Genomic DNA, 23,118 nt, shown 5'->3' on the forward strand with positions numbered 1-23,118 from the left:
GATACTTATTGAGTTGAACTGATAATGTATTGTGTATTTTCTTAGTTTGTTTAGAACGCAGGACACGCAAACAGAGCCCCGAGCCGAGAAAGAAAGCCACAGCACACAAGAAAACACCAGGTATTATCGTTAAAGTTGCTTTAAGCAAAAAGGTTGCGCTATCATTAATATTGACATTCACTTTGGAATCGATAGATACCGCTCTGGCCAAATGCAAGCTTTCTGCTGGGGATGAAGCCCATTTCGCGGAAAAGCGTAAGGCGGAGCTGCAGCTTCACGAGTCTGTCGACGCTGATTCGGCCCCACGTTTATCCAAGCGGAACAAGCAGTACATACCGCGGAAGCGATCAAGCAAGCACCTTGACGAGTTGCGGAAGATCAACGAGGAGCGCGAAGAAATTATCAACCCCGTTCCGCCCTTTACCCCAGCGATTATCAAGAGTTGGAGCAAGTTCAACGCACACTTGAAAATATACAAGCAGAAGCACCACCTCAAGTTTCGAGTACGAAGCTCGGAGACACGAAATCAGTACAACAGGTATGTGTGACCTCTGTTTGATGAGAAATTTAAGTTATTAACGAAACCCCCTTTCATATGCACCAATCATCGGGACCAAATCCCTTCACGTTTTAATTGGAGTCACAAGGTCCTCCGCTGTACACACGGTGTTTCGCAAGCGTCGCGCTCCAAGGGACATCGCAATAGAAAAGGCAACCATTGCGGGTGTCCTGCACGCATGACACCAACCGTTCAGCGGATGGAAAATGGCAAATTTCGAATTGTCATAAGAAACGAGGTATCTGCCTTTTCGTGTATTTGTTTGCTTTGTTAGTATTTCTCACATGTCGCTGTTGATAATCAGAACTTTACCCACACGCACCCGACCACCCGAACGAAAGCATCGTTGTACCTGACAACAAAGACATTTCCGTTGGACGAGCAAGATCTCGGAAGATGTTAAGACTTTAACGAATGCGAGTGTTTCTTCCAAGCACATCACGAACTTCCTGAATGAGAGAATCGGTGCGTAGTTTTATATATGATATGCTGAAGTGATACTTACGTTACTGTTCGCGCTTTGTGTGTTTGCTAGGCTGCAAAATAACACCTCAACAGACCCGTAATCTGATCCGCAGTATTATGGGGCACGACGCAGCGGAGGCCCGTTTGAAAGACATGCTGCAAGCTATCCGCCAGTTAGACGGTAGTGACGTCCTTGTTATTCAAGACCAAATGGACGTGACATGCGGTATCGTGATGCAAACAAAGGTGCAGAAGTTGATGTTCGAGCGCTGGGGCGACACTCTTACGATGGATTTCACTCACGGCACGAACAATTTGGGCTATCACTTGGGTGCGTATGAGTTGTTCGGTATAGCAACTTTATCTTTGTTACGGCAACCTTGCGTAGTTATAGCAACCATATCGATGATATAGCAACCTTATTAACAAAGTGATTTTCTACTGTTGTGTGTTGGATATATCAGGGAGTCTGGTCGTCACAACCGCTACTGGTAGAGGGTTCCCAGTTGTAGACTTCATATGCCTCAACCAACGAGCTCCGATGATGACAACTATCCTGGAGTATTTCCAAGAGAAGAACCCAAGTTGGCGGATGATATCCTCCATCGTGATCGACAAAGATTTCGTTGAGTGGAGGGTGCTGAAAACACTATTTCCTGCTGCGAAAGTTTTACTATGTCAATTCCATGCCATTTCGTACTGGAAGAAGGTGATGCAGCGGGCCCCATACAAGCTGAAGGTGTCTGAACGCGACGAGTTACTCAACCTGATGATAAAAACGCTGTACAGGTACGCAACAGGTTCTATTTATGATTCTTGTGGTAACGCTAACTTTGGAAAACAAACCATATGCAGCGTCACAGAGACAGGTTACGATTCTAGTTACGGTGCATTGAAGCAATACTGCGAAGACAACAAGAAACAAGCTTTATTCTCGTACTTTAAAAAGAACTGCGATTCGTGTCGAGACATGTGGGCGAACTTTGCTCGCAGCAAATTTTTCACGGCTGGGAATACTACAACGAACAGGATCGAGTCAAACTGGAATCAAGTGAAAATACTGTTGGGGCACAAGACACGAATTGACAAGACTATTGCGGGCTTGGTGCAGCATCAAATCATGATAACTCAGCAGATCGGGTTCGTCATCGCGCAGCACCATTCGACTTCGCCCGTTCCTAAAACCATACCGATGTTTCTCCGGACGGTAGCAACTCGAATGTACCCTGACATCTTCGAGAAAGTGAGAAAAGAGTGGGAACGATTTGTGAACTTCATGGCAGATGCGACTTGTGAGCGTACAGCGTCGAGTCCTTCACAATGGAAAATTTATTGCGGGAATCAAACCTGTCGCTGTCACGATGTCGAGTGGACGTGTACTTGTCTATTTATAGCAGTCACCATTTACCAGTCGTCATCTTATGCACTTAGCACGCGAGGGGCATGACTTCAACCTGCTTCCAGCTATGGCAATTCATGATCGGTGGAGTACGTACCAGACCTTGGAAGTGAAAAACGAATTGACGGCTGCAGCGGAAATGTTACAGCCAATTGTGCAGATGTCCAAGTTAAGGTTGCCGAAAGTATAGTTGCCGAACGACACTGGGGCTGAACCAGAACAACCACTTTATGCTGCGGGGGGTAACGCTTCGCCAACCAAAGCCAGGAAGCAAGTTGCGTACGTACGGCTACGGCGAGGTGAACGGGCAAACCAGGTTGTATTGTCTTCAGCTGAAAAATACGCATACGCAAAAGCGATGCTGGAACCGCTATTGGAACACCTGTCAGATTTGTCTAGTGCAGACTTCTACCAAGAGCTAAGTGCCTGGAAGGAAACGATCGACATAGGGCTCAACCGTGTCAACCCTACCCCCCAACCGAGTTCTACAGAATCTGCTGAAGATAGCAAGCAAGAAGAAGATGTATCTGAACCTGTCTCAGACTCCATTCTGGACCCCGTGGAGGCAATGGGGACTATGACGCTCATGGACGCATTGGAAAGCAGCCTCATGACCATGAATTATGGCGATTACGAGTCCGACGAAAGTATGTTACCGACACAACGCACTCACCTTTCGCAGTCATCTCCAATTCGATCCCCGATCGACGAGAAATCTCATGACAGCTGCGGAATGAGTAGGTGTGACAAGGTTTCAAGCTCTACGAAGCCTGACACAGAGTCGCGCGTGCGCCAGGTCGATGTCGTTAGAGTTCCTAAGCCACCAAGCCAAGGAAAGTCAAGGTCAACTCCGAAACAGCTGAGGCAAACTACGATCAGTCTCAAAGCCGACCGTCTTGCTGTTCACAAGTACCCCACTGAACTTGCCGTGACTTTGGATCAGTTCCTGATTTGGGCCAGAAAACACCTCAAATCTGAAGCGCGTGATGGAGATGCTGTCGAAGTATCCTGTTCAGCTGGAGGATGCCTATCTAAGAGCTCGGAAGATTGATTGTCATTGGGAAATTGTACGACCTGCGGACTACATGCACACATTTGTAATTCCACAAGACCTCGCCCTATCAATGCAGGCAGCAACGACTACTACCCAGAAGGAGAAGCAGCCAATTGTACTGGATGAAAAGGCCAAGAAGCAAGGACTTGTTCTCGACGTCGTCTTGGCGATTGATCCAAAACTGTGGAAATTTAGCGGGTATGGTTGCTTTAGCGATATGGTTGATTTAATAGGGTTGCTTTAACATGCTTATGTTTCTAGACAATATCGAGGTGCTCTAACAGGATTCTACGCGATCAAGGCAAAGTGTACCTCATGGTTGAAGGACCGAAAGTGGCTGGAGCAAGATTGGCGTAAAGTTGACTCCATCGTGGATCTTTTCGCTGCGGAGACAGCAACTGCAGGACTACCGCGTGATGCTGTTCCCGAGCGGCACCAAGGTCTAGCGAACGAAATTATCTCAAAGTTTACTTCAAGTCGGCTACGCACTGAATTTGTGACGCTCTCCAACAAAGTCCTGATCAGCTTTGACAACATCGTGGGAGGGATCTGTCGTGGATGGCTAAATGATAGCCCTGTGGACTTTGCTTGGAGACCCTTGCGAGATCGGTGGGGAAGTGCCATGTGCTGTCATCACTGACATGGGCTATCGGATGGCCAAGTCTCCCTAAGACAGCACTTGCAGCAACGAATTTTATTATCCACCCCGTTAATCTGCACGCAGACCACTGGGGGTAATTATCCTTCGCCTACGCTACACGGCAAAAACAAGCAAGCTTCGGGTGCATGTTTACATGTACGAGCCGCTCATTGATGATGACTATCACCATGAAATGGAAATCGTGTGGACTGGAATTCCGAAAGACAAAGAAAATGAAGGAAAGGAGGGGCTACCCCGTGGCCATCTTTTCTTCGATCCGATTGAGTGGATCTGTGCCCCTCAACAACCTGATTTTGCTAGCTGTGGTGTAATGGTAGTAGCCCAAGCCCACAGCTATCTTACGGGGAACTTGCAGATGCAACTTTCTAGAATTTCCAAGAACGACGTCAAGGTGATGCGATTGAAAATGCTGTGGGTCATCATGTGTTACTCCCAAGAACGTCATCTCTCTGAACGCGATGTCGCTAAAGCTAGCCAGATTCATCAGCAGCTACAGAACCAGCTCTGAGAAACACCACAGTCTGTATTTACCTTTAAATACAGAGTCTATGCTGCATTAGTCTTCCATTTTTCGCACCGCCAGCTCCAGTAGAACATCGAGGGAAACAGCGTCGTCCTCTGCGGTGAGACCACCTTGGTCGGCCCCTTCATCGCCCAAGACGGCTGCTAACGCATAGCTGTTCTCTTCGCGATCTTCGACGAGGGCTTGGATTTGTAGCTGCGCTGCCAGAAGCTTTTCCAGATGCTCGGTAAGCTCATCCAGCTTCTTCTTGAGGAGTGCAATCTCGGCGATTCTCGCGCGCACCAGCTCATGTGCCAGCGATTTCTTCTCCATTTTTGCTGTCGCTCAAAATCTGGTAAGTGTCGAAAATGTGGGACACATATTGTCCTGTGTTTCACGTATTGCTGTGTAGAGAACATCAGTTAGACGCCACCACGACGTGTCTAAATTTAGAGATATATGTGGCAAGACCATGACGAGGGCGACGTGTCCCTGTCATATACGCGTCATTTAAAATAAATTACCGGGTGCCAGCTGGTTTTAGGGTTGCTTTAGCCTTGTGGTTGCTTTAATTTCTGTCGTGTTGTCGTCATATGGTTGCTGTAACGCCATTCACACATGTGACGGGCCATGACGAACTGCTGTGTATGAACATGGTGGCGAGCATGCCGCGCAGAGCTGCTGCTGCTGCTGCAGCGTGCCGCCGGAATCTATTGAGTATGCACAAAAAACTTCCCGAGTTACTTCTACTAAGCGGCTCTACTTACTTACAGCGGCGGTGGCAGCGGTGCGCTTCCGCTTGGTCGGCCGCTCGCTCTCGGCTGCGTCGGCCCCGCTCTCGTTGGCAGCCTCGAGCCTCCGCTTCTTGGCCGCGGCAATGCGCGCTGCCCGACGCTGTGCCTCCTCTTCCTCTGCCTTCTTTTTGGCGGCCTCCTGCTCCTTCCAAATGGGGAGCTGCTTCTGGTACTTGGGGGCGGCGATGTGGTCCTTGACGCGCTTCTCGTCGCGAGCGATGGCCGACTCGGTCACATTACACCACAGCATATCCACCTTGGACTCGTCGGGGTAATCCACGAACATGGGCGCGTACTTAGCAAAGGAGAGCTTGAGGTTGCGCGCCTTCTGGTAGCGCTTGCCGGTGATGTACGTCTTGATGACGTCCACGTCCGCCAACATCTCGTGGCCCGTCGTGGAGCAGCGCACGCGCGCATCGCCCACAAACGTTAGGTCGGGCACCGACTTGACGAGCGCCTCCACCGCCTTGCGCGCCTTGACTTCCGCCTTCTTGCTCACTGGAGCCGTCTTCTTGTTGGTCGGAGATTCCTTCTTCTTGGTGGCAGCGACCTCTTCCTTCTTCTCATCAGCAGCAGCCGGTTGGGATTTGCTGGTGGGAGACTTTTTGCTTGTTGGCGACTTCTTAGTCGACGGCGAGGCCTTCGCGCTGGCCTTCGGGTTTTTTGCAGGCGAAGCAGTAGTGGGCGTGGACTTGGCGGTGGACACGGGCGGCGGTGTTTGCTTCGCCTTCTTCTTGTTCTTGGGCGCCGTCTTCTTGGCGTCCTCCGCAGTCTCCGCGCCGGAGTTTTTCTTCGTGGGCGTCTTCTTCTTCTCCGTGGCGGACTTCGTCTCCACGACCTCCACGCTCTTGACGGTGATCGTGGGCTCGTCCTCCGGCTGCTGCTTGGCGCTCTGGGCCGATGTATCCACCACCACCTCGACGCTAGCCGTCTTCTCGTGGGCCTCCTTCTTGGGCGTCTCCTTCTTGGGCGTAGACTCCTTCTTAGCCACGGGCGACGCCACCGGGGACGAGTTGCCGCTGCCGCCCAGCGCGCCCAGCACCCTCTGCTCGCCGTCCTTGGGGTGGTCGTCCAGGAACTGCATGGCGTGGCTCACGATCACGTCCGACTTGGCGTTGCCGCGGCACAGCTGCAGCTCCTTGGCCAGCGCCTGCAGCTCTCGGCGGGACGCGCTCTCCAGCGCCTTCAAGGCCGCGCTCATGACAGTACGCAGATGGATAGGAAGGGAGGTGTATGGAGCTCCAGCGAGCAAGGGATCAGCTAAAATGGCGCGCAGATGGCTCCAGTTTGGCGCGCTGCTCTCTGCCAGTGCTTTTGGCTCGGGACTGTCTGTTTAGTAGGCTTGGTGTGTGCGTACACACCAGATAATCCGGATGATGGGTCGAAGCAACTTCAACGTGCTGGAGTCCAGCACGTTGAAGTTGTTTCCAGCAGCTGGACGTCACGCCATCCCGGGCGACCAACGTAGCTGCTCGCGGTCCCGCCCTGCACTCACACATCAATCCTCCACGCCCCCGACATGGTGTCGCTGCTCCGCCAGAGCCGCCAGCTCGCCCTGCGCCTCTCCTCCGCCCGCTCGATGGCCACCGTCGCCGCTGACCGCCCCCTGCGCGTGGGCATCGTGGGCGCCGGCCGCATCGGACAAGTGCACGCCCAGGGCGTCCAGCGCACCAGCGCAGTGGTTCACTGCATCCAGCTGCCCGCTCGCGTACGTCAGTCAGCGCATGGTTACTGTGGCACACGTGGTGTGGGGGGAGGCTGATCTGTTGTTGCTGAGGCTTGTTTGTTGCTGCATTGGCAGGCGTCGGAGCCGGACCGCGCCGAGAAGATCGCCAAGACCTACGGCATCCCCAACTGGACCAACGACGCGTCCGAAGTGCTGAGCCACCCGGAGATCGACGCCGTGCTCATCTGCTCGCCCACGGACAAACACGCCGAGCAGATTGTCGAGGCTGCCAAGAACAAGAAGCACATCTTCTGTGAGAAGCCCGTGCATCTCAGTCTGGAGGTCGTCAACAAGGCCATCAAGGCGGTGCGTCCTTGTCGTTTGCTTCTGCGTATGTATTGTATATTTTGCTGACTGCATGTGCATGGTGTTTACCCTGGTGCGTCGGTCCTGTGCTGCAGACTGAAGACGCCGGCGTGAAGCTTATGATCGGGTTCAACCGCCGCTTTGATGCCAACTTCGTCCGCATCAAGCAGGCGGTTGATCGTGACGAGGTTGGCAAGGTCAACATGATTCGTATCACCAGCCGCGACCCCGGTCCACCGCCCGTGAGCTACATCAAAAGCTCCGGTGGACTATTCTGCGATATGACCATCCACGACTTCGACATGGCTCGATTCCTCGTCGGTGACGAGGTGGACGAGGTCTACGCCATGGCGCAGAGCGTCAACCCGGACATCGCTGCGGCGGGCGACATCGACACCGCTGTGATACTGCTCAAGTTCCGCAACGGCGTGATCTGCTACATCGAGAACAGCCGCGAGGCGGCGTACGGCTACGACCAACGTGTGGAGGTCTTGGGATCGAAGGGGTCTGTGGCGTGTGGCAACAACCACGCTAACCAGGTCGTGATCTCGACGAACGAGAGCGTGCGTCGCGACTTGCCGCTGCACTTCTTTCTCGAGCGCTACATGGACGCGTACGTGGCGGAGATGGAGGCGTTCATCCGTGTGTGTACGACGGAGGGTGCTACGGTTCCCGTTGGCGGCGACGACGGTCGCGAGGCGCTGCTTCTGGCCCTTGCTGCCAACAAGTCGCTGGCGGAGAACCGTCCTGTCAAGGTCGATGAGTTGCGGGCTTGATAGTAAATTTGGCATTGACTTCATGTGGATGCGGTGGTCGAACTTACCAGCTACACGAACGAGTTTGACGCACTAACAGAATTTTGACGATAAGCTACTCTTGAAGACGCATTCGAGTTGGTGATGATATTATATTACGACTTATTTCACTGCTCATTGCTATCAAATGAATTGCTCGAAAGTCGTTTTACGAGTCGCCGAATTCTCGCTGTAGGATCCTCCGCTGCCGGTTCATTTACATTTGAGGTTGGTTTGGCAGTCTCGTTCTCCAGTGGATCTGTGCGTGCCTCTTGAATCAGCAGGTCCAAGTCGATCTCTTGGCCTGGTGGAGCTGTTCCTTCAAGAGGGGCATCACACACTTCACTCGACGCTGACGCTGCTCGACTCTCCATCGGTTGTACGGGTAGCTCAGTAAGCAGTGTCCGTGCTTCGCGGTTGACAGTCAAGTCCCCGGCTCCCTTGGCAATTTCGTCTTGCGCTGCCGCGGGGCGCACAATGAAGAAGTGATAGTCCTCCTCCGATCCTTTGCGCTGCACCACCAGCCTCGACGCGAAGATGCGCGCGATCTCCTTCTCGCTCGCCGTCTCCAGGACGATTTCTTCGTCTTCGTACGGAAGTAGGGCGATCGTCTCGAACAAGTGGAAGTAAGTCACGCGGGGGATAGCGGCCGGTTCATGTTTTGATGTCAATTGGAGTTGCACGACGGGCGGGTCTTTCGATACGCGCAACACCACATCCACGTTGTCGCGACTGCCAGTTCCTTCGCACAGGTAGGACACCTTGTAGTGCGGCTCGACGATCTGCATCTTGTACTGCATGGCCTCAGTCACCATCAAGAAGTTTGGCGCCTCCTGCGGTGCTAGCCCCGATGGCAACAGCTTTCGATCTGCGGGAAACAAACCGCCACCGAGCGCTTCGTAGTTCTTACGCACCAGATAACCACGGTACCGAGCCTTGATCTTCCCAATTGCCAGCTTCTTCCGGATAAACTCACGTCTAGCGAGAAATCCCTTCGAGTAAGTCTGAATCATCTTCACAGCGATATCAAGCTCGAGTGGGTCCTTCTCCTCGCTCTCTTCTTCGTGGCCGTTCTCCTTGATCAATGACATCCGCTGGCTTTTGGTCATGGTAAGAGGGGTGGCTCGCTTAGCGACAGATCCATCGTCTTCGTCACTGTCACTGTCGCTACCGCTGTCGTTGCTGCTGCTGCTGTCGTTACTGTGCTCGCTCTCGCTGCTGCTCGTGCTTGGGTCAACCCCACCAGCCTCGCTCTGGGCAGGGTTGGCTACGCCGATGTTGGCTTTGCTCTTAGCCTTGTCCTTCTTGCGCTTCTTCTTCAGTTTGATCCTCATGGCATCGACCTCGCGCTGAGATGCAGCAAGCTCTTCCAGCAAGTACGCTTCTCGCGGACTCAAGACCATCGCAGAGCTGCTGATACTACCACTCCGGCTGCGTCGTCGCGACTCCTTCAGAGCACGGACCTCCTCCATAGATTGCACAACAATCTTTTGGTAGCGGTTTACCTCGGCGCTCAGAGCGATGCTCTTCCTTCGCAGTATCTCCTTCTCCAGATCTGTTCCACCGCCACCGCTGACGCTTTGGCGTCTTGGCGCGCTCCAAGTCGGGGTAGACGTGGGGACGCTAATTGTCGCCGCCGATCCCTCACGCTCGATCACCCGCAGATCTCTCAACGGTGCCATCTCCGTGGACGTCACGGGAGTCTCCGTTGTCTGCAATGACGTTGGCGCATCCTGGGTATAGGTCTTTTCATCATCTTCCACTTCCAGGTCACCTGTCAGATTCGACAACACCAATGCTACCGCAGGCGACGGCAACGACAGATTCTCAAGCGCATCCAGCTCGCGCTCCTGGCTCAGTCGTGCGAGCGCTGCCTCCGAGACGCGCAAAAGAGCGTCCTGCCACTCCTGACGTTCTTTACTGAGCTGAAGCAGAGCTTCCAGCTCATGTATACGTCCTTGGGCCTCGATGAAATCCGCAGCGCCGACATCACCAAAGCCAGTCCCACTCGAGTTGTTCTGCAACAGCGTTCCCTTCCGCTCACTCAGCTCACCAGGCGACAATTGGCGATCTCGCTGCAGCAGACGCAGCGATACTTCCAGGTCCTTCACCTTGTCACGCAGCTTCTGTTTTTCCTCTTGATGGCGAGCTAGCTTGAGCTCATACTCGGTACGCAGCGCGTGTACTGCTTGCTCACGTGTAGCACGCAGCGTTGCAGCCTCCCCTTCCTTCCACTCCCGAAACTTGTGCCGTGTTTCAGCTAGCGCGCACACAAGTCGTTGCCGTTCGGAGCGTGAATTCTGGACAAGCGACGCTGTGCGTCGTGCTTCGTGGGCGGCGCTTACTCGGGCTTGAGCCAAGCGCGTTTGAAGTCGCTCCACGTCTGCTTGGGAAGCTCGCAGGGCGGCTTCCGCTTCGCTGAGCTGCTTCGCGTGCGAGCGTCGCAGCATCTCCAGCCTCTGGAACAACGCCACTTGGCGCGCCTTCTCCTCAATAACCTGCTCACGCATCGTCTCGTAGTCACGCTGCCATCGAGCGCGCTCATCCCGTAGTTCGTGTAGCTTCACCTCTCGGACGGACGCATGGAGACTGTCCACAGTCATATCTCGATCGAACCGAGCTGGTCGAGTCGCTTCCTCTGCGGCCTCGCTCTCCCCAAGCAGAGACGACGCGGACTCCCTCGTGCGAGGCTTTAGCGGCGAGTTGCGCAGCCGCGTTGCCAGTCTCGCTGCTTGTCGCTTGCTGGGGCCTTTCGTATCGATTGGAGGCGCAACCGCTGCGGTCAGAGGCTTCGGTCCTTCTCCGGTGCTGCGCAGTCGTCGCTCTCGAGCGAGTTCGGCTTGCAGCAGTTCGAGCGTCATCTGCAGCTGCTCGTCGGCCGCGAGCCGAGTGCGCTCCAGCTCCAGCTCTTCGGCAGCATGCAAGCGCTCCGTTTCCTCCAGTGCCGCCTGCCGCCGTCGAGCTCTGTCGCTCCGGTCATCGGTCTCAATCAGCACAGCGAGGAGCACTTCGAGCGCGTCCTCCAGTGGCGCCACCACAGCCGACGGTGACGTTGAAGTTGGAGTCCGAACCTGCTCGGGTCTTGGTATCAACGAGCCCACACCTAGTGGAGGAGCGCCATCCGTAGCGAAAGCCCCCGGACTCTGTTGCTGCTGCGGTTGCTCCGTCCTCCGCTCCGGGGTCCCCAGTCTGTCGCGCGGCGTTGACCAGGCCGCGCGCTTCGCCACATTGGGGCTCACACCGCGTGGAGCGACGGCCGAGATCGGCGGCGCGCCTGTAGTAATCGCTGGCAGCGCGCCGTGAGCCGGGCCCACCGCTGCCGCTGGATGCACGCTGTTCGCCCTGATGGCGCTGTCCGGCGCTGACGGCCCTCGCTGCATTGGCGCCGAGCCGAGCCGAGTCACGCGCGGCGGTGTCCATCAACTGCCGGCCGTGCGTTGGTTGGTTGCCCAGCTGGGGCCCATATAAATAGTCGGCAGCGTCTCGTGTCTTGGCGCTTGCAGCAGCAACACCACGACCGTCGCTGGACACATCGGCGGACGGCCTCGAACTCCGAGAAGTGCAACTTGCCTTTTATGGATCAAGCCGCCCTCCCATTGGTCTCCGCTTTAACGGCTCAAACATACTAAGTTGAGTATACCCGAGCGTCCTGTCGTACTTGTCCAGCACGAGCGAGCGAGCGTATCTGCTGGCACTCCGCGATTCCCCGCCGCCTCCTCGAACCCCTCGCCCCCATGCTCAACTCGCACATGACCAAGCCTCTGCGCGTCGGCCTCGTGGGCGGTGGCCGCATCGGCAAAGTGCACGCGCAGAGCCTGCAGCGCGCGGGCGCCACCATCGCCATGGTACGTACGCTGCTCGTGACGTGACGAGTTGAGGGACTCAACTCGACATGGCTGCACTGGTGCATGGAACAGATCGCCGACCCCGTGGGCGACGTGGCCGAGACCGTGGCCGCGCACTTCGGCATCCCGCGCTGGTCCAAGGACGCGTCCGACGTGTTCCGCGACCCGGAGATCGACGCCGTCGTCATCTGCTCCCCCACTGCGCTGCACGCCGAGCAGATTATCGAGGCGGCCAAGCACAAGAAGCAGATTTTCTGCGAGAAGCCCGTGGACTTCAGCGTCGAAGTGGTCAACAAGGCCATCAAGGCGGTGAGTAGCCAGCTACTGTACCGGTAGCTGCAGTGCTGTAGACTCGGGACTGATGCGTCGGGTGCTCCCCGTGATTTGATGCCTGCAGGCGGACGACGCTGGCGTGAAGCTCATGATCGGGTTCAACCGCCGCTTCGACGCCAACTTCGCCCGCATCAAGCAGGCCATTGACCGGGACGAGATCGGCAAGGTAAACATGCTGCGCATCACCAGCCGCGACCCCGGCGCTCCGCCTATCGAGTACGTCAAGGTGTCGGGCGGCCTGTTCCGCGACATGACCATCCACGATTTCGACATGGCTCGATTCCTCGTCGGTGACGAGGTGGACGAGGTCTACGCCATGGCGCAGAGCGTCAACCCGGACATCGCTGCGGCGGGCGACATCGATACCGCTGTGATCCTGCTCAAGTTCCGCAACGGCGTGATCTGCTACATCGAGAACAGCCGCGAGGCGGCGTACGGCTACGACCAGCGCGTCGAAGCGCTCGGATCGAAGGGGTCCGTGGCGTGCGACAACAAGCACTCGAACCAGGTTGTGATCTCGACGAACGAGAGCGTGCGTCGCGACTTGCCGCTGCACTTCTTTCTCGAGCGCTACATGGACGCGTACGTGGCGGAGATGGAGGCGTTCATCCGTGTGTGTACGACGGAGGGTGCTACGGTTCCCGTTGGCGGCGACGACGGTCGCGAGGCGCTGCTTCTGGCCCTTGCTGCCAACAAGTCGCTGGCGGAGAACCGTCCTGTCAAGGTCGATGAGCTGCGGTAGCTTCCCTCAAAACGGCTTCCGCATATGCTGATCGCCTTCCACTAGTAGATGCTAGACTTGTTGTTGTAGAAAGGATCTCCGTATTGATCAGCAGTGTAACCTCAATGGACATAAAGCGAAGAAGAGAGCAGACACTATTCATTTCTTGCGTCCGCATCTGGTTAGTCACACTACCTTCGTTCTCTCCGTCTGAAGCCGGTGGATCTAAAACACGATCGTGTCGAGCATAGCACCGAGGCACTGCACTGTGTTGAGGGCCATAAGGTCGTACACGTCGTTCTCCAGGTGCTTCTTTGGGTCCAGCTTGCCGACGTTGAGCACCTCCAGCTCCTCGGGGGTCTTCTCCTCCTCTTCCTGAACCCGCTTGTTGTACTGCTCCGTAAGCGCCAACATGCTCTGCATTTACACGAAAACGGAGACCAAACGTTAGCTTTACACAGCAACAAGATCTACCCTGACGCATCATTCACGCGTCTGACAGCCAGCCCAGCCTACCTTTACGGTTGTCTCGTTCTCCTTGGAGTGGTCCTCGAACTTGGTGAGCACGAGGCCGTCGCTCCACGTCTTCTTGTGTAGGTTCATGAGCATCTGCTCCTCCAGCTCGTTCTTGCGGTAGTCGATCGCGATCGAGTAGTAATGGCGGTTGAGTCCGTGGATCAGCGCCTGGATGGACGGCTTGTTCAGATGGCCGATGTTGGACGTGGTTTGCCGCGGCTCTTGGCCCATCATCATGAGCTGCGGGTTGATGAGGCGGAAGGCGTCGATCACCACCTTGCCCTTGACACTCTGAATGGGGTCCACGACCACAGCCACCGCGCGCGGGTTCAGCGCCTCGAAGCTCTGCTGCGTGTTGATGTCCACGCCCGACAGCCAGCAGCCGAAGCCCGGGTGCGAGTGGTACCAGCCCACGACCATCTCGGCTCGGCCGGTCTGCTTGAGCATCTCCAGCATCTTCATCTGGAAAACGGGGTCCACGGCCTCGACGCTCACGCCCGTTCCGCTCTGCGGCATGGCGAACACGTCGATGCAGTTGACCGTGTAGTCGTCCACGAACTCGCCCAGCATCAGGCCCATGACCTCCATCGGCACGCCGGCGCGGCCTGTAAATAAACAAAAAATGACATTGGCGACGAAAAAATAACAATAAGATCTTTTTGTCCTCACCGTGCTTGAGCATCTTGAGCAGCGCCAGCGACGAGATGTGCACCTTCTCGGCCGTGTCGACCAGCGGGCCGTCGGCGCCGGGGCCGCCCTGGCCCGGAAGGCCCGGCAGGTTGCCAAAGAGACGCTGCAGTCGGTCCATGCGCGCGGGTGTCAGAGCCTTCAAGCGGAAAGGATCCAGAATGGGGGAATGTACTGTGCGGAAGAGCGTGGTGTGGCGCACACGAAAATGCCGGGATTTCGGCCAATCGAGCGGCGCATTAGCCGACTGGGATCGACTTTGGTGCTGCTCATGGAGACGCCGCCGAGAGGAAGGAAGCCGCCGACGCCCGCCGCGGCCAAGCAGCTGCACGCGCGGCTCAAGCGCCAGATGGAGAACGAGATGGACGTGGAGGGCAACCCCGAGATGGAGCGCATGGGCGACGAGGTGCCGGTGCACGCGGCCGCCATCAAGCCGCTAGCCGACGACTACGACGACGACGATCTGGCCTGACCTGACCTGGCGGGATGCAGCAGCAGCAGCAGCCAAGTGACAAGCAAAGTGGACACGTAACGATTGGTATTTAGAAGGAACGAGACAGGACGCAACAGCCTTGGGGACAGCCATCGGCAATAATCAGACACGACTTGTGCTCGCGCCTTCTCCAACCCTTCTTCGCCTAGATTCTAGACACGACCGGCCTCCTTGACGGCGGTGAAGAAGGCGCAGTTGAAAACCGTCTTCATCATACTCTTGACGTTGTTTGTGTACAGGCACTCGCGCTGCGACTCCTTCTGGATGCGGAAGTTGTACGTGCCCATGACGTGCTTGATCTCCTCGTACGAGAGCTCCACCGACTGCTCATAGCGCTCGTCCTCGTCACCGCCGGCGTCCTGCCAGTGGTAGAGCAGAGGGCCCAGGTTGATCCAGTAGCCACCAGGCTTCAGCAGGCGCTCGAACGCGGCGATGTACTCGATCACGTTGGGGGCCGCGTCGATGAAGAAGCACGTCACGATGCAGTCCCAGCATTCTGCACACAACGACCCGATCGATTCACATGAGCCTAACCGATGATCTCACCAATAATGGCACGACAGCTTCGCTTACCTTTGTCGTTCGCGTACGCCTCCAGAAACTCGCCCGCGCACATGGAAAAGTCCGGCGGGATGACCGCAGTGCCGTTGTTGAGTCCCAGGAGCTCCGCTGGTGCGACGTCCGGGATGGCAACGGGACGCAGCAGGTCAGTGATCGTCAGCGCATTGGACGGATTGTGGATCCACGGGTGAATTTCGATCTCGAGTGGCTGCGAGGCCCTACTTCAGACGAACAGCATAGCAAATCTACTTGTGAGACCACAGACGGAAAGCTCGAGTAGCAAGGCCGAAGAAACCATTACCAGTTGAGAATAAAGTTGCTCGCAAACAGCATCTGGTACGAGAACTCGTTGCCCTGGACGGCGTACCCCTTGGCAGCAATTTCCAATGCAAGTCGTCCCAGCCCAGCTCCGGGCAGCAGCACACGAGGACGCTCGGTCCTGTCCCACAAAACAACAATACTCAGCAACGCTTGCATGCTGCCTCAAGCACATGACTCAACTGCTTACGGGCTGTCCACATTCACCGGCAGCACTCGACGCAGCTCCTTGATAATGGGGGTGTAGCACATGTCGCGCTCCTTCTTGCCCTGCAGCAAATACACAGGCACGCACAAGAGCAATGCCAGTAAGATACCGCCTCATCATTGCAGCTCCAAAGACAGCGACCAACCGACCTCGTCGGACCAGTCGCGCACGAACTGGTGCAGCGTGCTCTTGAGCTTGGAGAAGTGGCGCGGGGGGCTCTGCAGCGGCGTCTTGGGCGTGACCTCGGGAAGCTCGACGGCCGGCCCGTTCTCCAGCTGCGCCTGCACCACGCGCTCGAAGAAGCTCTGGTTGTGGTGCGCCGCGTTCACGAAGTGGTGCAGGTTGCGGATGGTGGAGGACTGCGGCAGGCGGCGCTGCATCTCGATGGGCATGGACTGCAGGTGCTTCTTGCGCCGGTAGATCTCGCGCATCATGTAGCCCTCGTACTCGCGGAACGACAGCAGCACCGAGCGGTAGTGCTCCTGCTCCTCTGGGTCCGTCTCCATGGTGCTGGCAATCGATCGCGGAATGACTGACCCGCCAGCGCGATTTGATGGTGGCAGATTGGTGTGCGCCACATCGCCAGCCTCGCGCCGATACAAAGCGCAAGCAATTGGTCGGCCGACACTCAAGCAACCATGTCCCAAGGCCGCATCTTGCCGCTCGGTGCGTGTCCGCATCGCGGCAGCTAGCCGACTGTTTTGCCCCTTTAGTGCGTGCGCTGTAGTGCTAACAGCTTGTGGCTTTGTCTGGTGTTTGTTGTTCGCAGAGCTCATTGACAAGTGCATCGGCTCGAAGCTCTGGATCGTCATGAAGGGCGACAAGGAGTTCATCGGCACGCTGCGGGGGTTCGACGACTACGTTAGTAAGTGATAAAGGCGCTTGTTCTGTTCTTCTCTACGGCTTTTGCTGTAGTTTGGACTGCCAAAGAGCCGAGGACGCTAACCATTGATACACTTTGTCGGGGTTTCCTTCTGCAGACATGGTGCTGGACGACGTGACGGAGTAGTAAGTGCCGCCGTACTGTGCGAGGACGCAGGTTGCACTATGGAGCCCAGTCAGGCGAGACTAATTGTTGTGGAATGTTTTTCTATCGTCTTGCGCCTACAGCGAAATCACCCCGGAGGGAAAGCGTGAGGTGAAGCTGGACCAGGTGCTGCTCAACGGCAACAACGTCTGCCTGGTACGCAGCTCGTGCTGCAACGGCTAGCCCGATCGTGACGGCAATCAGTCTTTCGCTAACATTTCTCCATCGTTTCATCTGCTGCAGCTCGTGCCCGGAGGATTCCCGACGACGTCCTAGGAAAACCGCAGTTCGACGTTATCGCGTCAGACAAACGCACCAGCTTAACGCGAGCGAATCTGACTGCACCATGCACACCTGTTCCAGAACTAGTCACTGCAGTGCCACAGCCGATAAAAATGCCCGACGCGCGGACAGAACAAGAAATTGCTGTGCAGACTGCAGCACGACTCCGTTGTCGCACTCGTGCTGCCTGAACACGATAACCCCAGTTGCTAAAACCAACACACGCGCGTCTTCATTCTTGTGTTCATGCATCCGCCTGTGTCCCTCCCTACACCACATAGCCACCGCCACCCTCGCTGCCGCCCCTGTGCTCGTCTCTCTATTGTGCTCTGTCCGTCGTCCAGCTTACTTCTTGGCCTTGTCGGCGTTGTTGGCCTTGACCGTCCGGCGGTTGAGCAGCACGAGGTAGCGGTGCTGCTCCTCCATCTCCAGGTTGTCGAAGCCCGCGCGCTCCAGTTCGCCCAGCGTGGGCTTGGGGTCCAGCAGCGTGAACAGCCAGTCCGGGTACTCGGACTTGTCCTTGAGCTCCGGGTGGGCGCCGTCCTTGAGGATGTTGGTGGGCACCACCTTGGTCAGGTCCACGACCTCCTCCACCGCGGCCGCGGCGCCCTTGCCCTTGGCCGCGAACGAGCGCGCGCCCGCCATCGGCGGCTTGGCGCTGCAGCGCGCCGCCAGTCTCCGCGTAGTCGCCAGCATCTTCGGTCCGCTCGTCCACTGTCTGTCTGCGCCACACACCGCTTTGATGCGGCCACTTTCGAAATTTTACAATTTTACGGATGCCGGAATCTCTAAATTTACTCCTCTTAAACCCGATATGAATATACGCAAGAGTGAACTTGCGCTCGCCAGTCAGTAGTCAAGCAGTTGTTGCATCAAGCATGGGCGGCAAGCAGAAGAAGCGGAAGGGCTCGCGCTCGTCCAACAGCGGCAAGGCGCAGGCCTTCGCGCAGAACTGCATGGACAGCATGCAGTCCAGCAAGGACAAGAAGACGCAGAACCGGCGGCGCATGCGCGTGGTGCAGCTGCAGCGCTCGGTCGACCGAAAGCTGCAGGAGCTGCGCGCGTTCCCCAAGAACCCGCCGCCGCCGAAGCCCGCGCCGCGCAAGGGCCCCAAAGACCCGTCAGAGTGGAAGCTCAAGGGCGCGGCCAGGCCGGCGGCGCTGCTCGCGAAGATCGCGGCTGGCGAGCTGGACGAGTGCGGCAACGAGTTCCCCAAGCCCATCGAGACCTTCGACCTGTACGCGCAGGTGGAGAAGCAGGGCAAGCTGGCGGAGCACAAGGACACCAAGGAGTACATTAGGTACTGAGCTGAAATGGTGTGTACTATGTAGTAACGCTGTGGATTACTTACTGGGATTTCTTTATCTGGCTACAGCCTGTTGAAGCAGCTTGCGGCTGGGTGTTGCGAGGCGGGCATGCCGGACCGCGGCATCAAGAACTACGAGCTGTGCATGAGCTTGGACAAGACGGACTCCTTCCACTCGCGCGAGGGCCTCGCGTGCGCGCTGGTGGACGAAGGTCGTGGAGCGGAGGCGCGCACGTTGATTGACAAACACACGGACGAGCAGTCGGCGGTGCTGGCGTACTGCCAGGTGATCATCGAGTACGTCTCTTGGGAGGTGCTGGAAGAGGAAGGATCGTCGGAAGAGGTCGTGCAGGCGGCCTTCCGGAAGGCGTTCGCGCTCAACCCGTTCATGGCCGTGGTGATCGCGTACCACGAGACGTTCTTCCAGGTGATGGAGTACGTGGAGGAGATCAAGGATCCCAAGCGAGGATCGATTGAAGAGGCGTTCGTCTACGCCTCGCAGAATATCGGCGTGTGGATGGACACCGTGGGAGCTTACCAGTGGATCGAGAAGGAGCTGAACGAGCTGCCGGAGCTTGTGGCTACGAAGGAGCACGTGTCCGACGAAATGTATCTCGGAATGTACGAAACAGCCCTCGAAATGCACAAGGAGATGCTTGCTGAAGCCGAGGCTGAGGCTGAAGCTGCTGCTGCGGCAGAAGCGGAGGGCAGCGATGCAGACGCCGATGACGGAGACGAGTTCGGCGATTTCGAGCCTGGCGATATTGACGGTGGCGACGACTAGTGATACCAGTGACGTAGGACCCGATGCGCATTCAATTCCACATAGACCGCGTATTTTATTCGCTTCCTCGGCGCTTCGGTCTTAAACTGTTCGCACGCCAGCAACTTACTCCTCAACGTACTTGGCGAAGAGGTTCTCCGAGGTGGTCATGGCCTTGAACTCGAGGTTGTTGCCGCTGGGGTCCTTGAAGAACATGGTCCACTGCTCGCCCTTGCGGCCGACAAAGCGCAGGTGCGGCTCCACGACGAACTTGATGTTGAGGCCCTGCACTCGCTTGGAGAGTGCGTGGAACTCGTCGACCGTCAGCGCCACGCCGAAGTGCGGCACCGGCACGTCGTCCGCGTCTGTCCAGGCGGCAACAAGGTTGGTGACCCTAGCTTCACTAGCAAGACGTTACCCACAGCAAAGCACTTACCGACGGGGTTGAAGAAGTCCAGGCCGCGGTAATCCTTCGACACCTCGTGCACCACGAGCTGGTGGCCGAACATGTTGTAGTCCTGCACGAGCATTCCGGGGGTGCGCACTGCAACATCAGCAATAGCTCCGCCACAAGAGGAAGAACAATGGACTCAGACCTGCCACTGCTTGGACGAGCGCCCTTCAATGAAGCCCAGCTTGGTGCCGTAGAACTCCTTGGCTGCACGTCAAAAGCCAAAGCGTCAGAACACGGCGGGTGAGTGTTCTCCCTCCCTCTCTCTACTCGCACCTTGCTCCAGGTCGTGCACCGGCACCGCCAGGTGGAACGGAGGCACTTGCGACGACATGAATCTCTTCCCGATGGGCTTGACGGAGTTCGCGATGGCGCGCTGCAGCATCGTCCGATGCGGTCTCACGAGAGCACTCTGGAAGTGAAGGAGCGCTTCAATGTGATCTTGGAGATGTGGGGCCCGGATTGGAAGAGAGCCGTGATTGGAAGAGCTTCCTTTTTTGCGCATGTGCAGGGGGCGTGGACCAGCGAGGTTGGGTTGAGCAACTTTGTAGCAATGATCCGGTAGGGTGCCGCTACGCTACGCTGTCTGCCACGCTCGTATTATAGGAGCCTGCGATAGAATCTGCTTCTCTGCGATGGCACTACAAAACTATCGGAGTGATGGTCACTAAGTTGAAGCTGCCTGGATATGGCGCACTTCGCGCAGAACGACCTGGAAGACACTGCGAGCAAAGTAGGTATCCTACGAGGTTCCTTACAGCTCCTATTGCCCCCGCGCGTAAGTTGCAGCGTGTGCCGACTAAATAGCCGAACCAAGCGTCGTCTAAAGATTCCAGCCACCCCCGGGGCACGATATGCAACGCTCTCGTCGACGAGCCCCGAAGCTCCAGCCGACGCCACTGAAGGCTCGCGACGCGCTACAGGAAGTGACCAGCTACTGCATCTCGTGCGGCAGCCGCAACGTCGTGTCGTTCAGACCCACCGCAGGCAACAACAGCGTCGACCACAGACTCATCAAGTGCCGAAGCTGCGGAGTGATCTCACCAGACTTCAGTCAGCCCAAGCCGCGCTCTGGTGTCAGCGAGGACTTTATCCCACCCGAGAAAGCGCGCGTACACGGTAAGGCCTCAGTCAGCTAAGTAACTCGCTCGGCGCAAAATACCTGAAGCTGGCGATGATACTATTGCTAAACGAACAGAGATGGCGGATCAAGTGCTGGACGCGTTCACGCATCAGCGTATCAAACTAAAACTGCAACGAGCGCTTGCATTTGGTGAGATCATGTGTGCATTCTAGCAAAGGACAAGACCTCTAACAAGTTTTTCCCTCTGTCGAACAGCTCAGGGAGACCTCGGATTGCTATGTCATGTATGTGGGAGTTTTCATTTTGTTGGTTTAGTGAGGGGCACCTCCACTCATCTTCATCGCTATCCTCTCACAGAAATATCTCCCCATTGCGATCGAAGTCTTCGCCCACGTGGTGTCTCGCTTCGGCTTCACCGATAGCATCGACGGTGTGATGGAGAGCGTGCATGTCATGCAAAATCTCGCCAAGGACGACGATCTGCTAGTTCAAAAGCTCATTAGAATCCGAAAGCTGCTCACACCGACGGGAAATTGGATCCAAGAAGACGCCGACGCTGAGAAAGACGACGAACGCTGCAGGGAGTTGGAGCAGCAGGTACTTGAGCAGAAGCGCGAGGAGGAGCGACGAAAGGAGCAACTCGCATTGGAGAACGCCAAGAAGGCGCGTCTGCGGGCGAAAAAAATCGCCATGGGCCTCGACCCGTCCGTAGAGCGCCCTCCAGTCCTCGTGGATGCCCCCCCTCCAAATGTAGCAGCCATCGAGAATGCCCGTCTGGAGCTACGCGTCAATGCCAAGTTTGTGCAGAAGTTCCAGTGGTCCTTCAATGGGCGAGCTATCGAGGCCGAAGAATTTGTGTCCGGCATCAACCGGTGCACGCTCAGAATTCCCAAGCTCACGAAGCGGGTGACTGGAGAGTACTTCTGCACATGTGAGAACGAAGAGGGCGCCGTGAGCACTACAACCTGCCGGGTATCTCTTGCAGCCTTAAAGCTTTCCCGGATCGGAAGCAAGCCACTCGGCACGCTGCTCTCGTCTCCGATGTACTCGTGTGAGAAGAATATGCTGATGACTTGCGCCGGCGGTACAGTAAACGTGTGTGACGCGAAGGCGCTCACTCCAGTGAGGGCGTTCCCTGCGCTGCCAGCGGCTATGGAGGCGATTGCATGGAGCCCCCACGCCAAACTGGTGGTTGCGTGCTCGACTGGAAGCCAGCAAGAGAAGTCCCAGATCTACTTGTATTCGCCTGGAGCAGCTTCCACTAGCGACATCTCTCCGACGGTAACAAATCGTCGGCGCAACAACAGCAACATGGGGCTGCCTCCTTCAAAGCCCAAGGCGCCTTCGTTCGGCAGCTCGCTGAAGTTTCAACTGGTCGATGTTCAGTCTGTTGACTCGGTGACTGAAGTTCGAGCAGCAGAGTTTCTCGACAACGGGAGGACGCTGCTTGTGTCCGACATGATGCATTGCGTTGTGCTGTACGACTTGTCGCCAACGTTCAGGTGCAGGAAGACCCTATCGTTTGGAAGTGACGTAGTCTGTCACGTTGCAGCTTGTCCGAGTACTGCGGCGCTGTTTGTATTGGCATTCCGCGGCAAGTCTTTCATCAATCTCTACAATGGCTCCAACGGCAGCAAAACCAGCAGTGGAGACCTATCAGAGCACCGTATCGACTTCAAGTTCCCTGTTCACCGGGCAACGTTTGACGCGTCCGGGTACTACCTGGCTACGGCGGAGACTGGATTCATGAAGACCTGGATCTCCGTCGTCAGCGTGAACACAAAGAAACATTCGAGCAGGCGCTTCGTAGCTCATGCTGGCAGACTCACCGGCCTTCAGTGGACGATGAGCACTTCTCTGATCATTTCCAGCAGCCATGACGGGTACGTGAAGGTGTGGGATCCTGTGGCAACGTCCAATCTCTTGAGTGTCCACATCGACGCGTACGGGATCCACTCGATGCTGCTCGTGGAAGACGTCGGCGTCCTCGTCACTCAAGGATTCAGCGATTGCCGTCTCCAAAGTCGGTCGATGGTGCATCTCCCCGAGCTGGAGGCGTCGCGTCTTGTTGAGATGAACAAGCAAGCCGCGAACATCCAGAAGGTGTGGAAAGGCAAGAAGACGCGCGAGCTCATTGCCAAGTACATCAGAGCGAACTAGCGGCAAGCACGAGACACATCACGACACCAACACTGCAAAAATAGCCACATCATGCACCAAGTTCAGGACTCAACGCTCAGACTTCCCCATTAGGTGTTCATTA

The 23,118-nt window shown here is 56.5% G+C and overlaps 15 protein-coding genes across 15 annotated transcripts; 8 read left to right on the forward strand and 7 right to left on the reverse strand.

Moving 5' to 3' along the window:
* Window positions 1-326: 326 nt before the first annotated feature.
* Window positions 327-548, forward strand: PHYSODRAFT_519152 (hypothetical protein; the record flags this gene model as incomplete). The annotated part of the gene is made up of 1 exon (XM_009535477.1): window positions 327-548. A coding segment is annotated over one exon (222 nt), but the record flags the coding sequence as incomplete, so codon positions are not given.
* Window positions 549-1,177: 629 nt separating this feature from the next.
* On the forward strand, window positions 1,178-1,604 carry PHYSODRAFT_417793 (hypothetical protein; the record flags this gene model as incomplete). The annotated part of the gene is made up of 2 exons (XM_009535478.1): window positions 1,178-1,368; window positions 1,439-1,604. Coding segments are annotated over 2 exons (357 nt in total), but the record flags the coding sequence as incomplete, so codon positions are not given.
* A 390-nt stretch (window positions 1,605-1,994) lies between these two features.
* PHYSODRAFT_519908 (hypothetical protein) lies at window positions 1,995-2,613 on the forward strand (the record flags this gene model as incomplete). The annotated part of the gene is made up of 3 exons (XM_009535479.1): window positions 1,995-2,198; window positions 2,265-2,392; window positions 2,436-2,613. 3 exons carry the CDS (start codon window positions 1,995-1,997, stop codon window positions 2,611-2,613), a joined length of 510 nt encoding a protein of 169 aa, XP_009533774.1.
* A 2,081-nt stretch (window positions 2,614-4,694) lies between these two features.
* PHYSODRAFT_518462 (hypothetical protein) lies at window positions 4,695-4,973 on the reverse strand (the record flags this gene model as incomplete). Its single annotated transcript, XM_009535480.1, has 1 exon — window positions 4,695-4,973. The coding sequence occupies one exon, from the start codon at window positions 4,971-4,973 to the stop codon at window positions 4,695-4,697; it is 279 nt and encodes a 92-aa protein (XP_009533775.1).
* A 426-nt stretch (window positions 4,974-5,399) lies between these two features.
* Window positions 5,400-6,635, reverse strand: PHYSODRAFT_317978 (hypothetical protein; the record flags this gene model as incomplete). Its single annotated transcript, XM_009535481.1, has 1 exon — window positions 5,400-6,635. The coding sequence occupies one exon, from the start codon at window positions 6,633-6,635 to the stop codon at window positions 5,400-5,402; it is 1,236 nt and encodes a 411-aa protein (XP_009533776.1).
* A 378-nt stretch (window positions 6,636-7,013) lies between these two features.
* On the forward strand, window positions 7,014-8,242 carry PHYSODRAFT_518363 (oxidoreductase; the record flags this gene model as incomplete). Its single annotated transcript, XM_009535482.1, has 3 exons — window positions 7,014-7,142; window positions 7,236-7,466; window positions 7,562-8,242. The coding sequence occupies 3 exons, from the start codon at window positions 7,014-7,016 to the stop codon at window positions 8,240-8,242; spliced, it is 1,041 nt and encodes a 346-aa protein (XP_009533777.1).
* Window positions 8,243-8,388: 146 nt separating this feature from the next.
* PHYSODRAFT_520284 (hypothetical protein) lies at window positions 8,389-11,640 on the reverse strand (the record flags this gene model as incomplete). Its single annotated transcript, XM_009535483.1, has 4 exons — window positions 8,389-9,309; window positions 9,532-9,832; window positions 9,983-10,849; window positions 10,931-11,640. 4 exons carry the CDS (start codon window positions 11,638-11,640, stop codon window positions 8,389-8,391), a joined length of 2,799 nt encoding a protein of 932 aa, XP_009533778.1.
* Window positions 11,641-11,994: 354 nt separating this feature from the next.
* Window positions 11,995-13,180, forward strand: PHYSODRAFT_519880 (oxidoreductase; the record flags this gene model as incomplete). The annotated part of the gene is made up of 3 exons (XM_009535484.1): window positions 11,995-12,105; window positions 12,178-12,414; window positions 12,524-13,180. 3 exons carry the CDS (start codon window positions 11,995-11,997, stop codon window positions 13,178-13,180), a joined length of 1,005 nt encoding a protein of 334 aa, XP_009533779.1.
* A 121-nt stretch (window positions 13,181-13,301) lies between these two features.
* Window positions 13,302-14,513, reverse strand: PHYSODRAFT_563821 (hypothetical protein). The gene is made up of 3 exons (XM_009535485.1): window positions 14,345-14,513; window positions 13,676-14,280; window positions 13,302-13,576 (listed from the first exon to the last, which is right to left on the reverse strand). Exons 1-3 carry the CDS (start codon window positions 14,481-14,483, stop codon window positions 13,385-13,387), a joined length of 936 nt encoding a protein of 311 aa, XP_009533780.1. The 5' UTR covers window positions 14,484-14,513; the 3' UTR covers window positions 13,302-13,384.
* Window positions 14,514-14,615: 102 nt separating this feature from the next.
* On the forward strand, window positions 14,616-14,986 carry PHYSODRAFT_287150 (hypothetical protein). The gene has a single exon (XM_009535486.1). It carries the CDS (start codon window positions 14,634-14,636, stop codon window positions 14,832-14,834), a length of 201 nt encoding a protein of 66 aa, XP_009533781.1. The 5' UTR covers window positions 14,616-14,633; the 3' UTR covers window positions 14,835-14,986.
* An 858-nt stretch (window positions 14,987-15,844) lies between these two features.
* On the reverse strand, window positions 15,845-16,753 carry PHYSODRAFT_287151 (hypothetical protein). Its single transcript, XM_009535487.1, has one exon. The coding sequence runs from the start codon at window positions 16,446-16,448 to the stop codon at window positions 16,059-16,061; it is 390 nt and encodes a 129-aa protein (XP_009533782.1). The 5' UTR covers window positions 16,449-16,753; the 3' UTR covers window positions 15,845-16,058.
* Window positions 16,754-17,596: 843 nt separating this feature from the next.
* Window positions 17,597-17,947, reverse strand: PHYSODRAFT_337801 (hypothetical protein; the record flags this gene model as incomplete). The annotated part of the gene is made up of 1 exon (XM_009535488.1): window positions 17,597-17,947. One exon carries the CDS (start codon window positions 17,945-17,947, stop codon window positions 17,597-17,599), a length of 351 nt encoding a protein of 116 aa, XP_009533783.1.
* Window positions 17,948-18,129: 182 nt separating this feature from the next.
* Window positions 18,130-19,341, forward strand: PHYSODRAFT_520683 (hypothetical protein; the record flags this gene model as incomplete). Its single annotated transcript, XM_009535489.1, has 2 exons — window positions 18,130-18,551; window positions 18,627-19,341. 2 exons carry the CDS (start codon window positions 18,130-18,132, stop codon window positions 19,339-19,341), a joined length of 1,137 nt encoding a protein of 378 aa, XP_009533784.1.
* A 25-nt stretch (window positions 19,342-19,366) lies between these two features.
* On the reverse strand, window positions 19,367-20,173 carry PHYSODRAFT_287152 (hypothetical protein). Its single transcript, XM_009535490.1, has 4 exons — window positions 20,048-20,173; window positions 19,917-19,978; window positions 19,757-19,838; window positions 19,367-19,685 (listed from the first exon to the last, which is right to left on the reverse strand). The coding sequence occupies exons 1-4, from the start codon at window positions 20,154-20,156 to the stop codon at window positions 19,447-19,449; spliced, it is 492 nt and encodes a 163-aa protein (XP_009533785.1). The 5' UTR covers window positions 20,157-20,173; the 3' UTR covers window positions 19,367-19,446.
* A 452-nt stretch (window positions 20,174-20,625) lies between these two features.
* On the forward strand, window positions 20,626-23,015 carry PHYSODRAFT_337804 (hypothetical protein; the record flags this gene model as incomplete). Its single annotated transcript, XM_009535491.1, has 4 exons — window positions 20,626-20,890; window positions 20,970-21,044; window positions 21,111-21,139; window positions 21,213-23,015. The coding sequence occupies 4 exons, from the start codon at window positions 20,626-20,628 to the stop codon at window positions 23,013-23,015; spliced, it is 2,172 nt and encodes a 723-aa protein (XP_009533786.1).
* Window positions 23,016-23,118: the final 103 nt, after the last annotated feature.

This window comes from Phytophthora sojae (genome assembly GCF_000149755.1).
Source record: "Phytophthora sojae unplaced genomic scaffold PHYSOscaffold_8, whole genome shotgun sequence".
Lineage (NCBI taxonomy): Eukaryota > Oomycota > Peronosporomycetes > Peronosporales > Peronosporaceae > Phytophthora > Phytophthora sojae.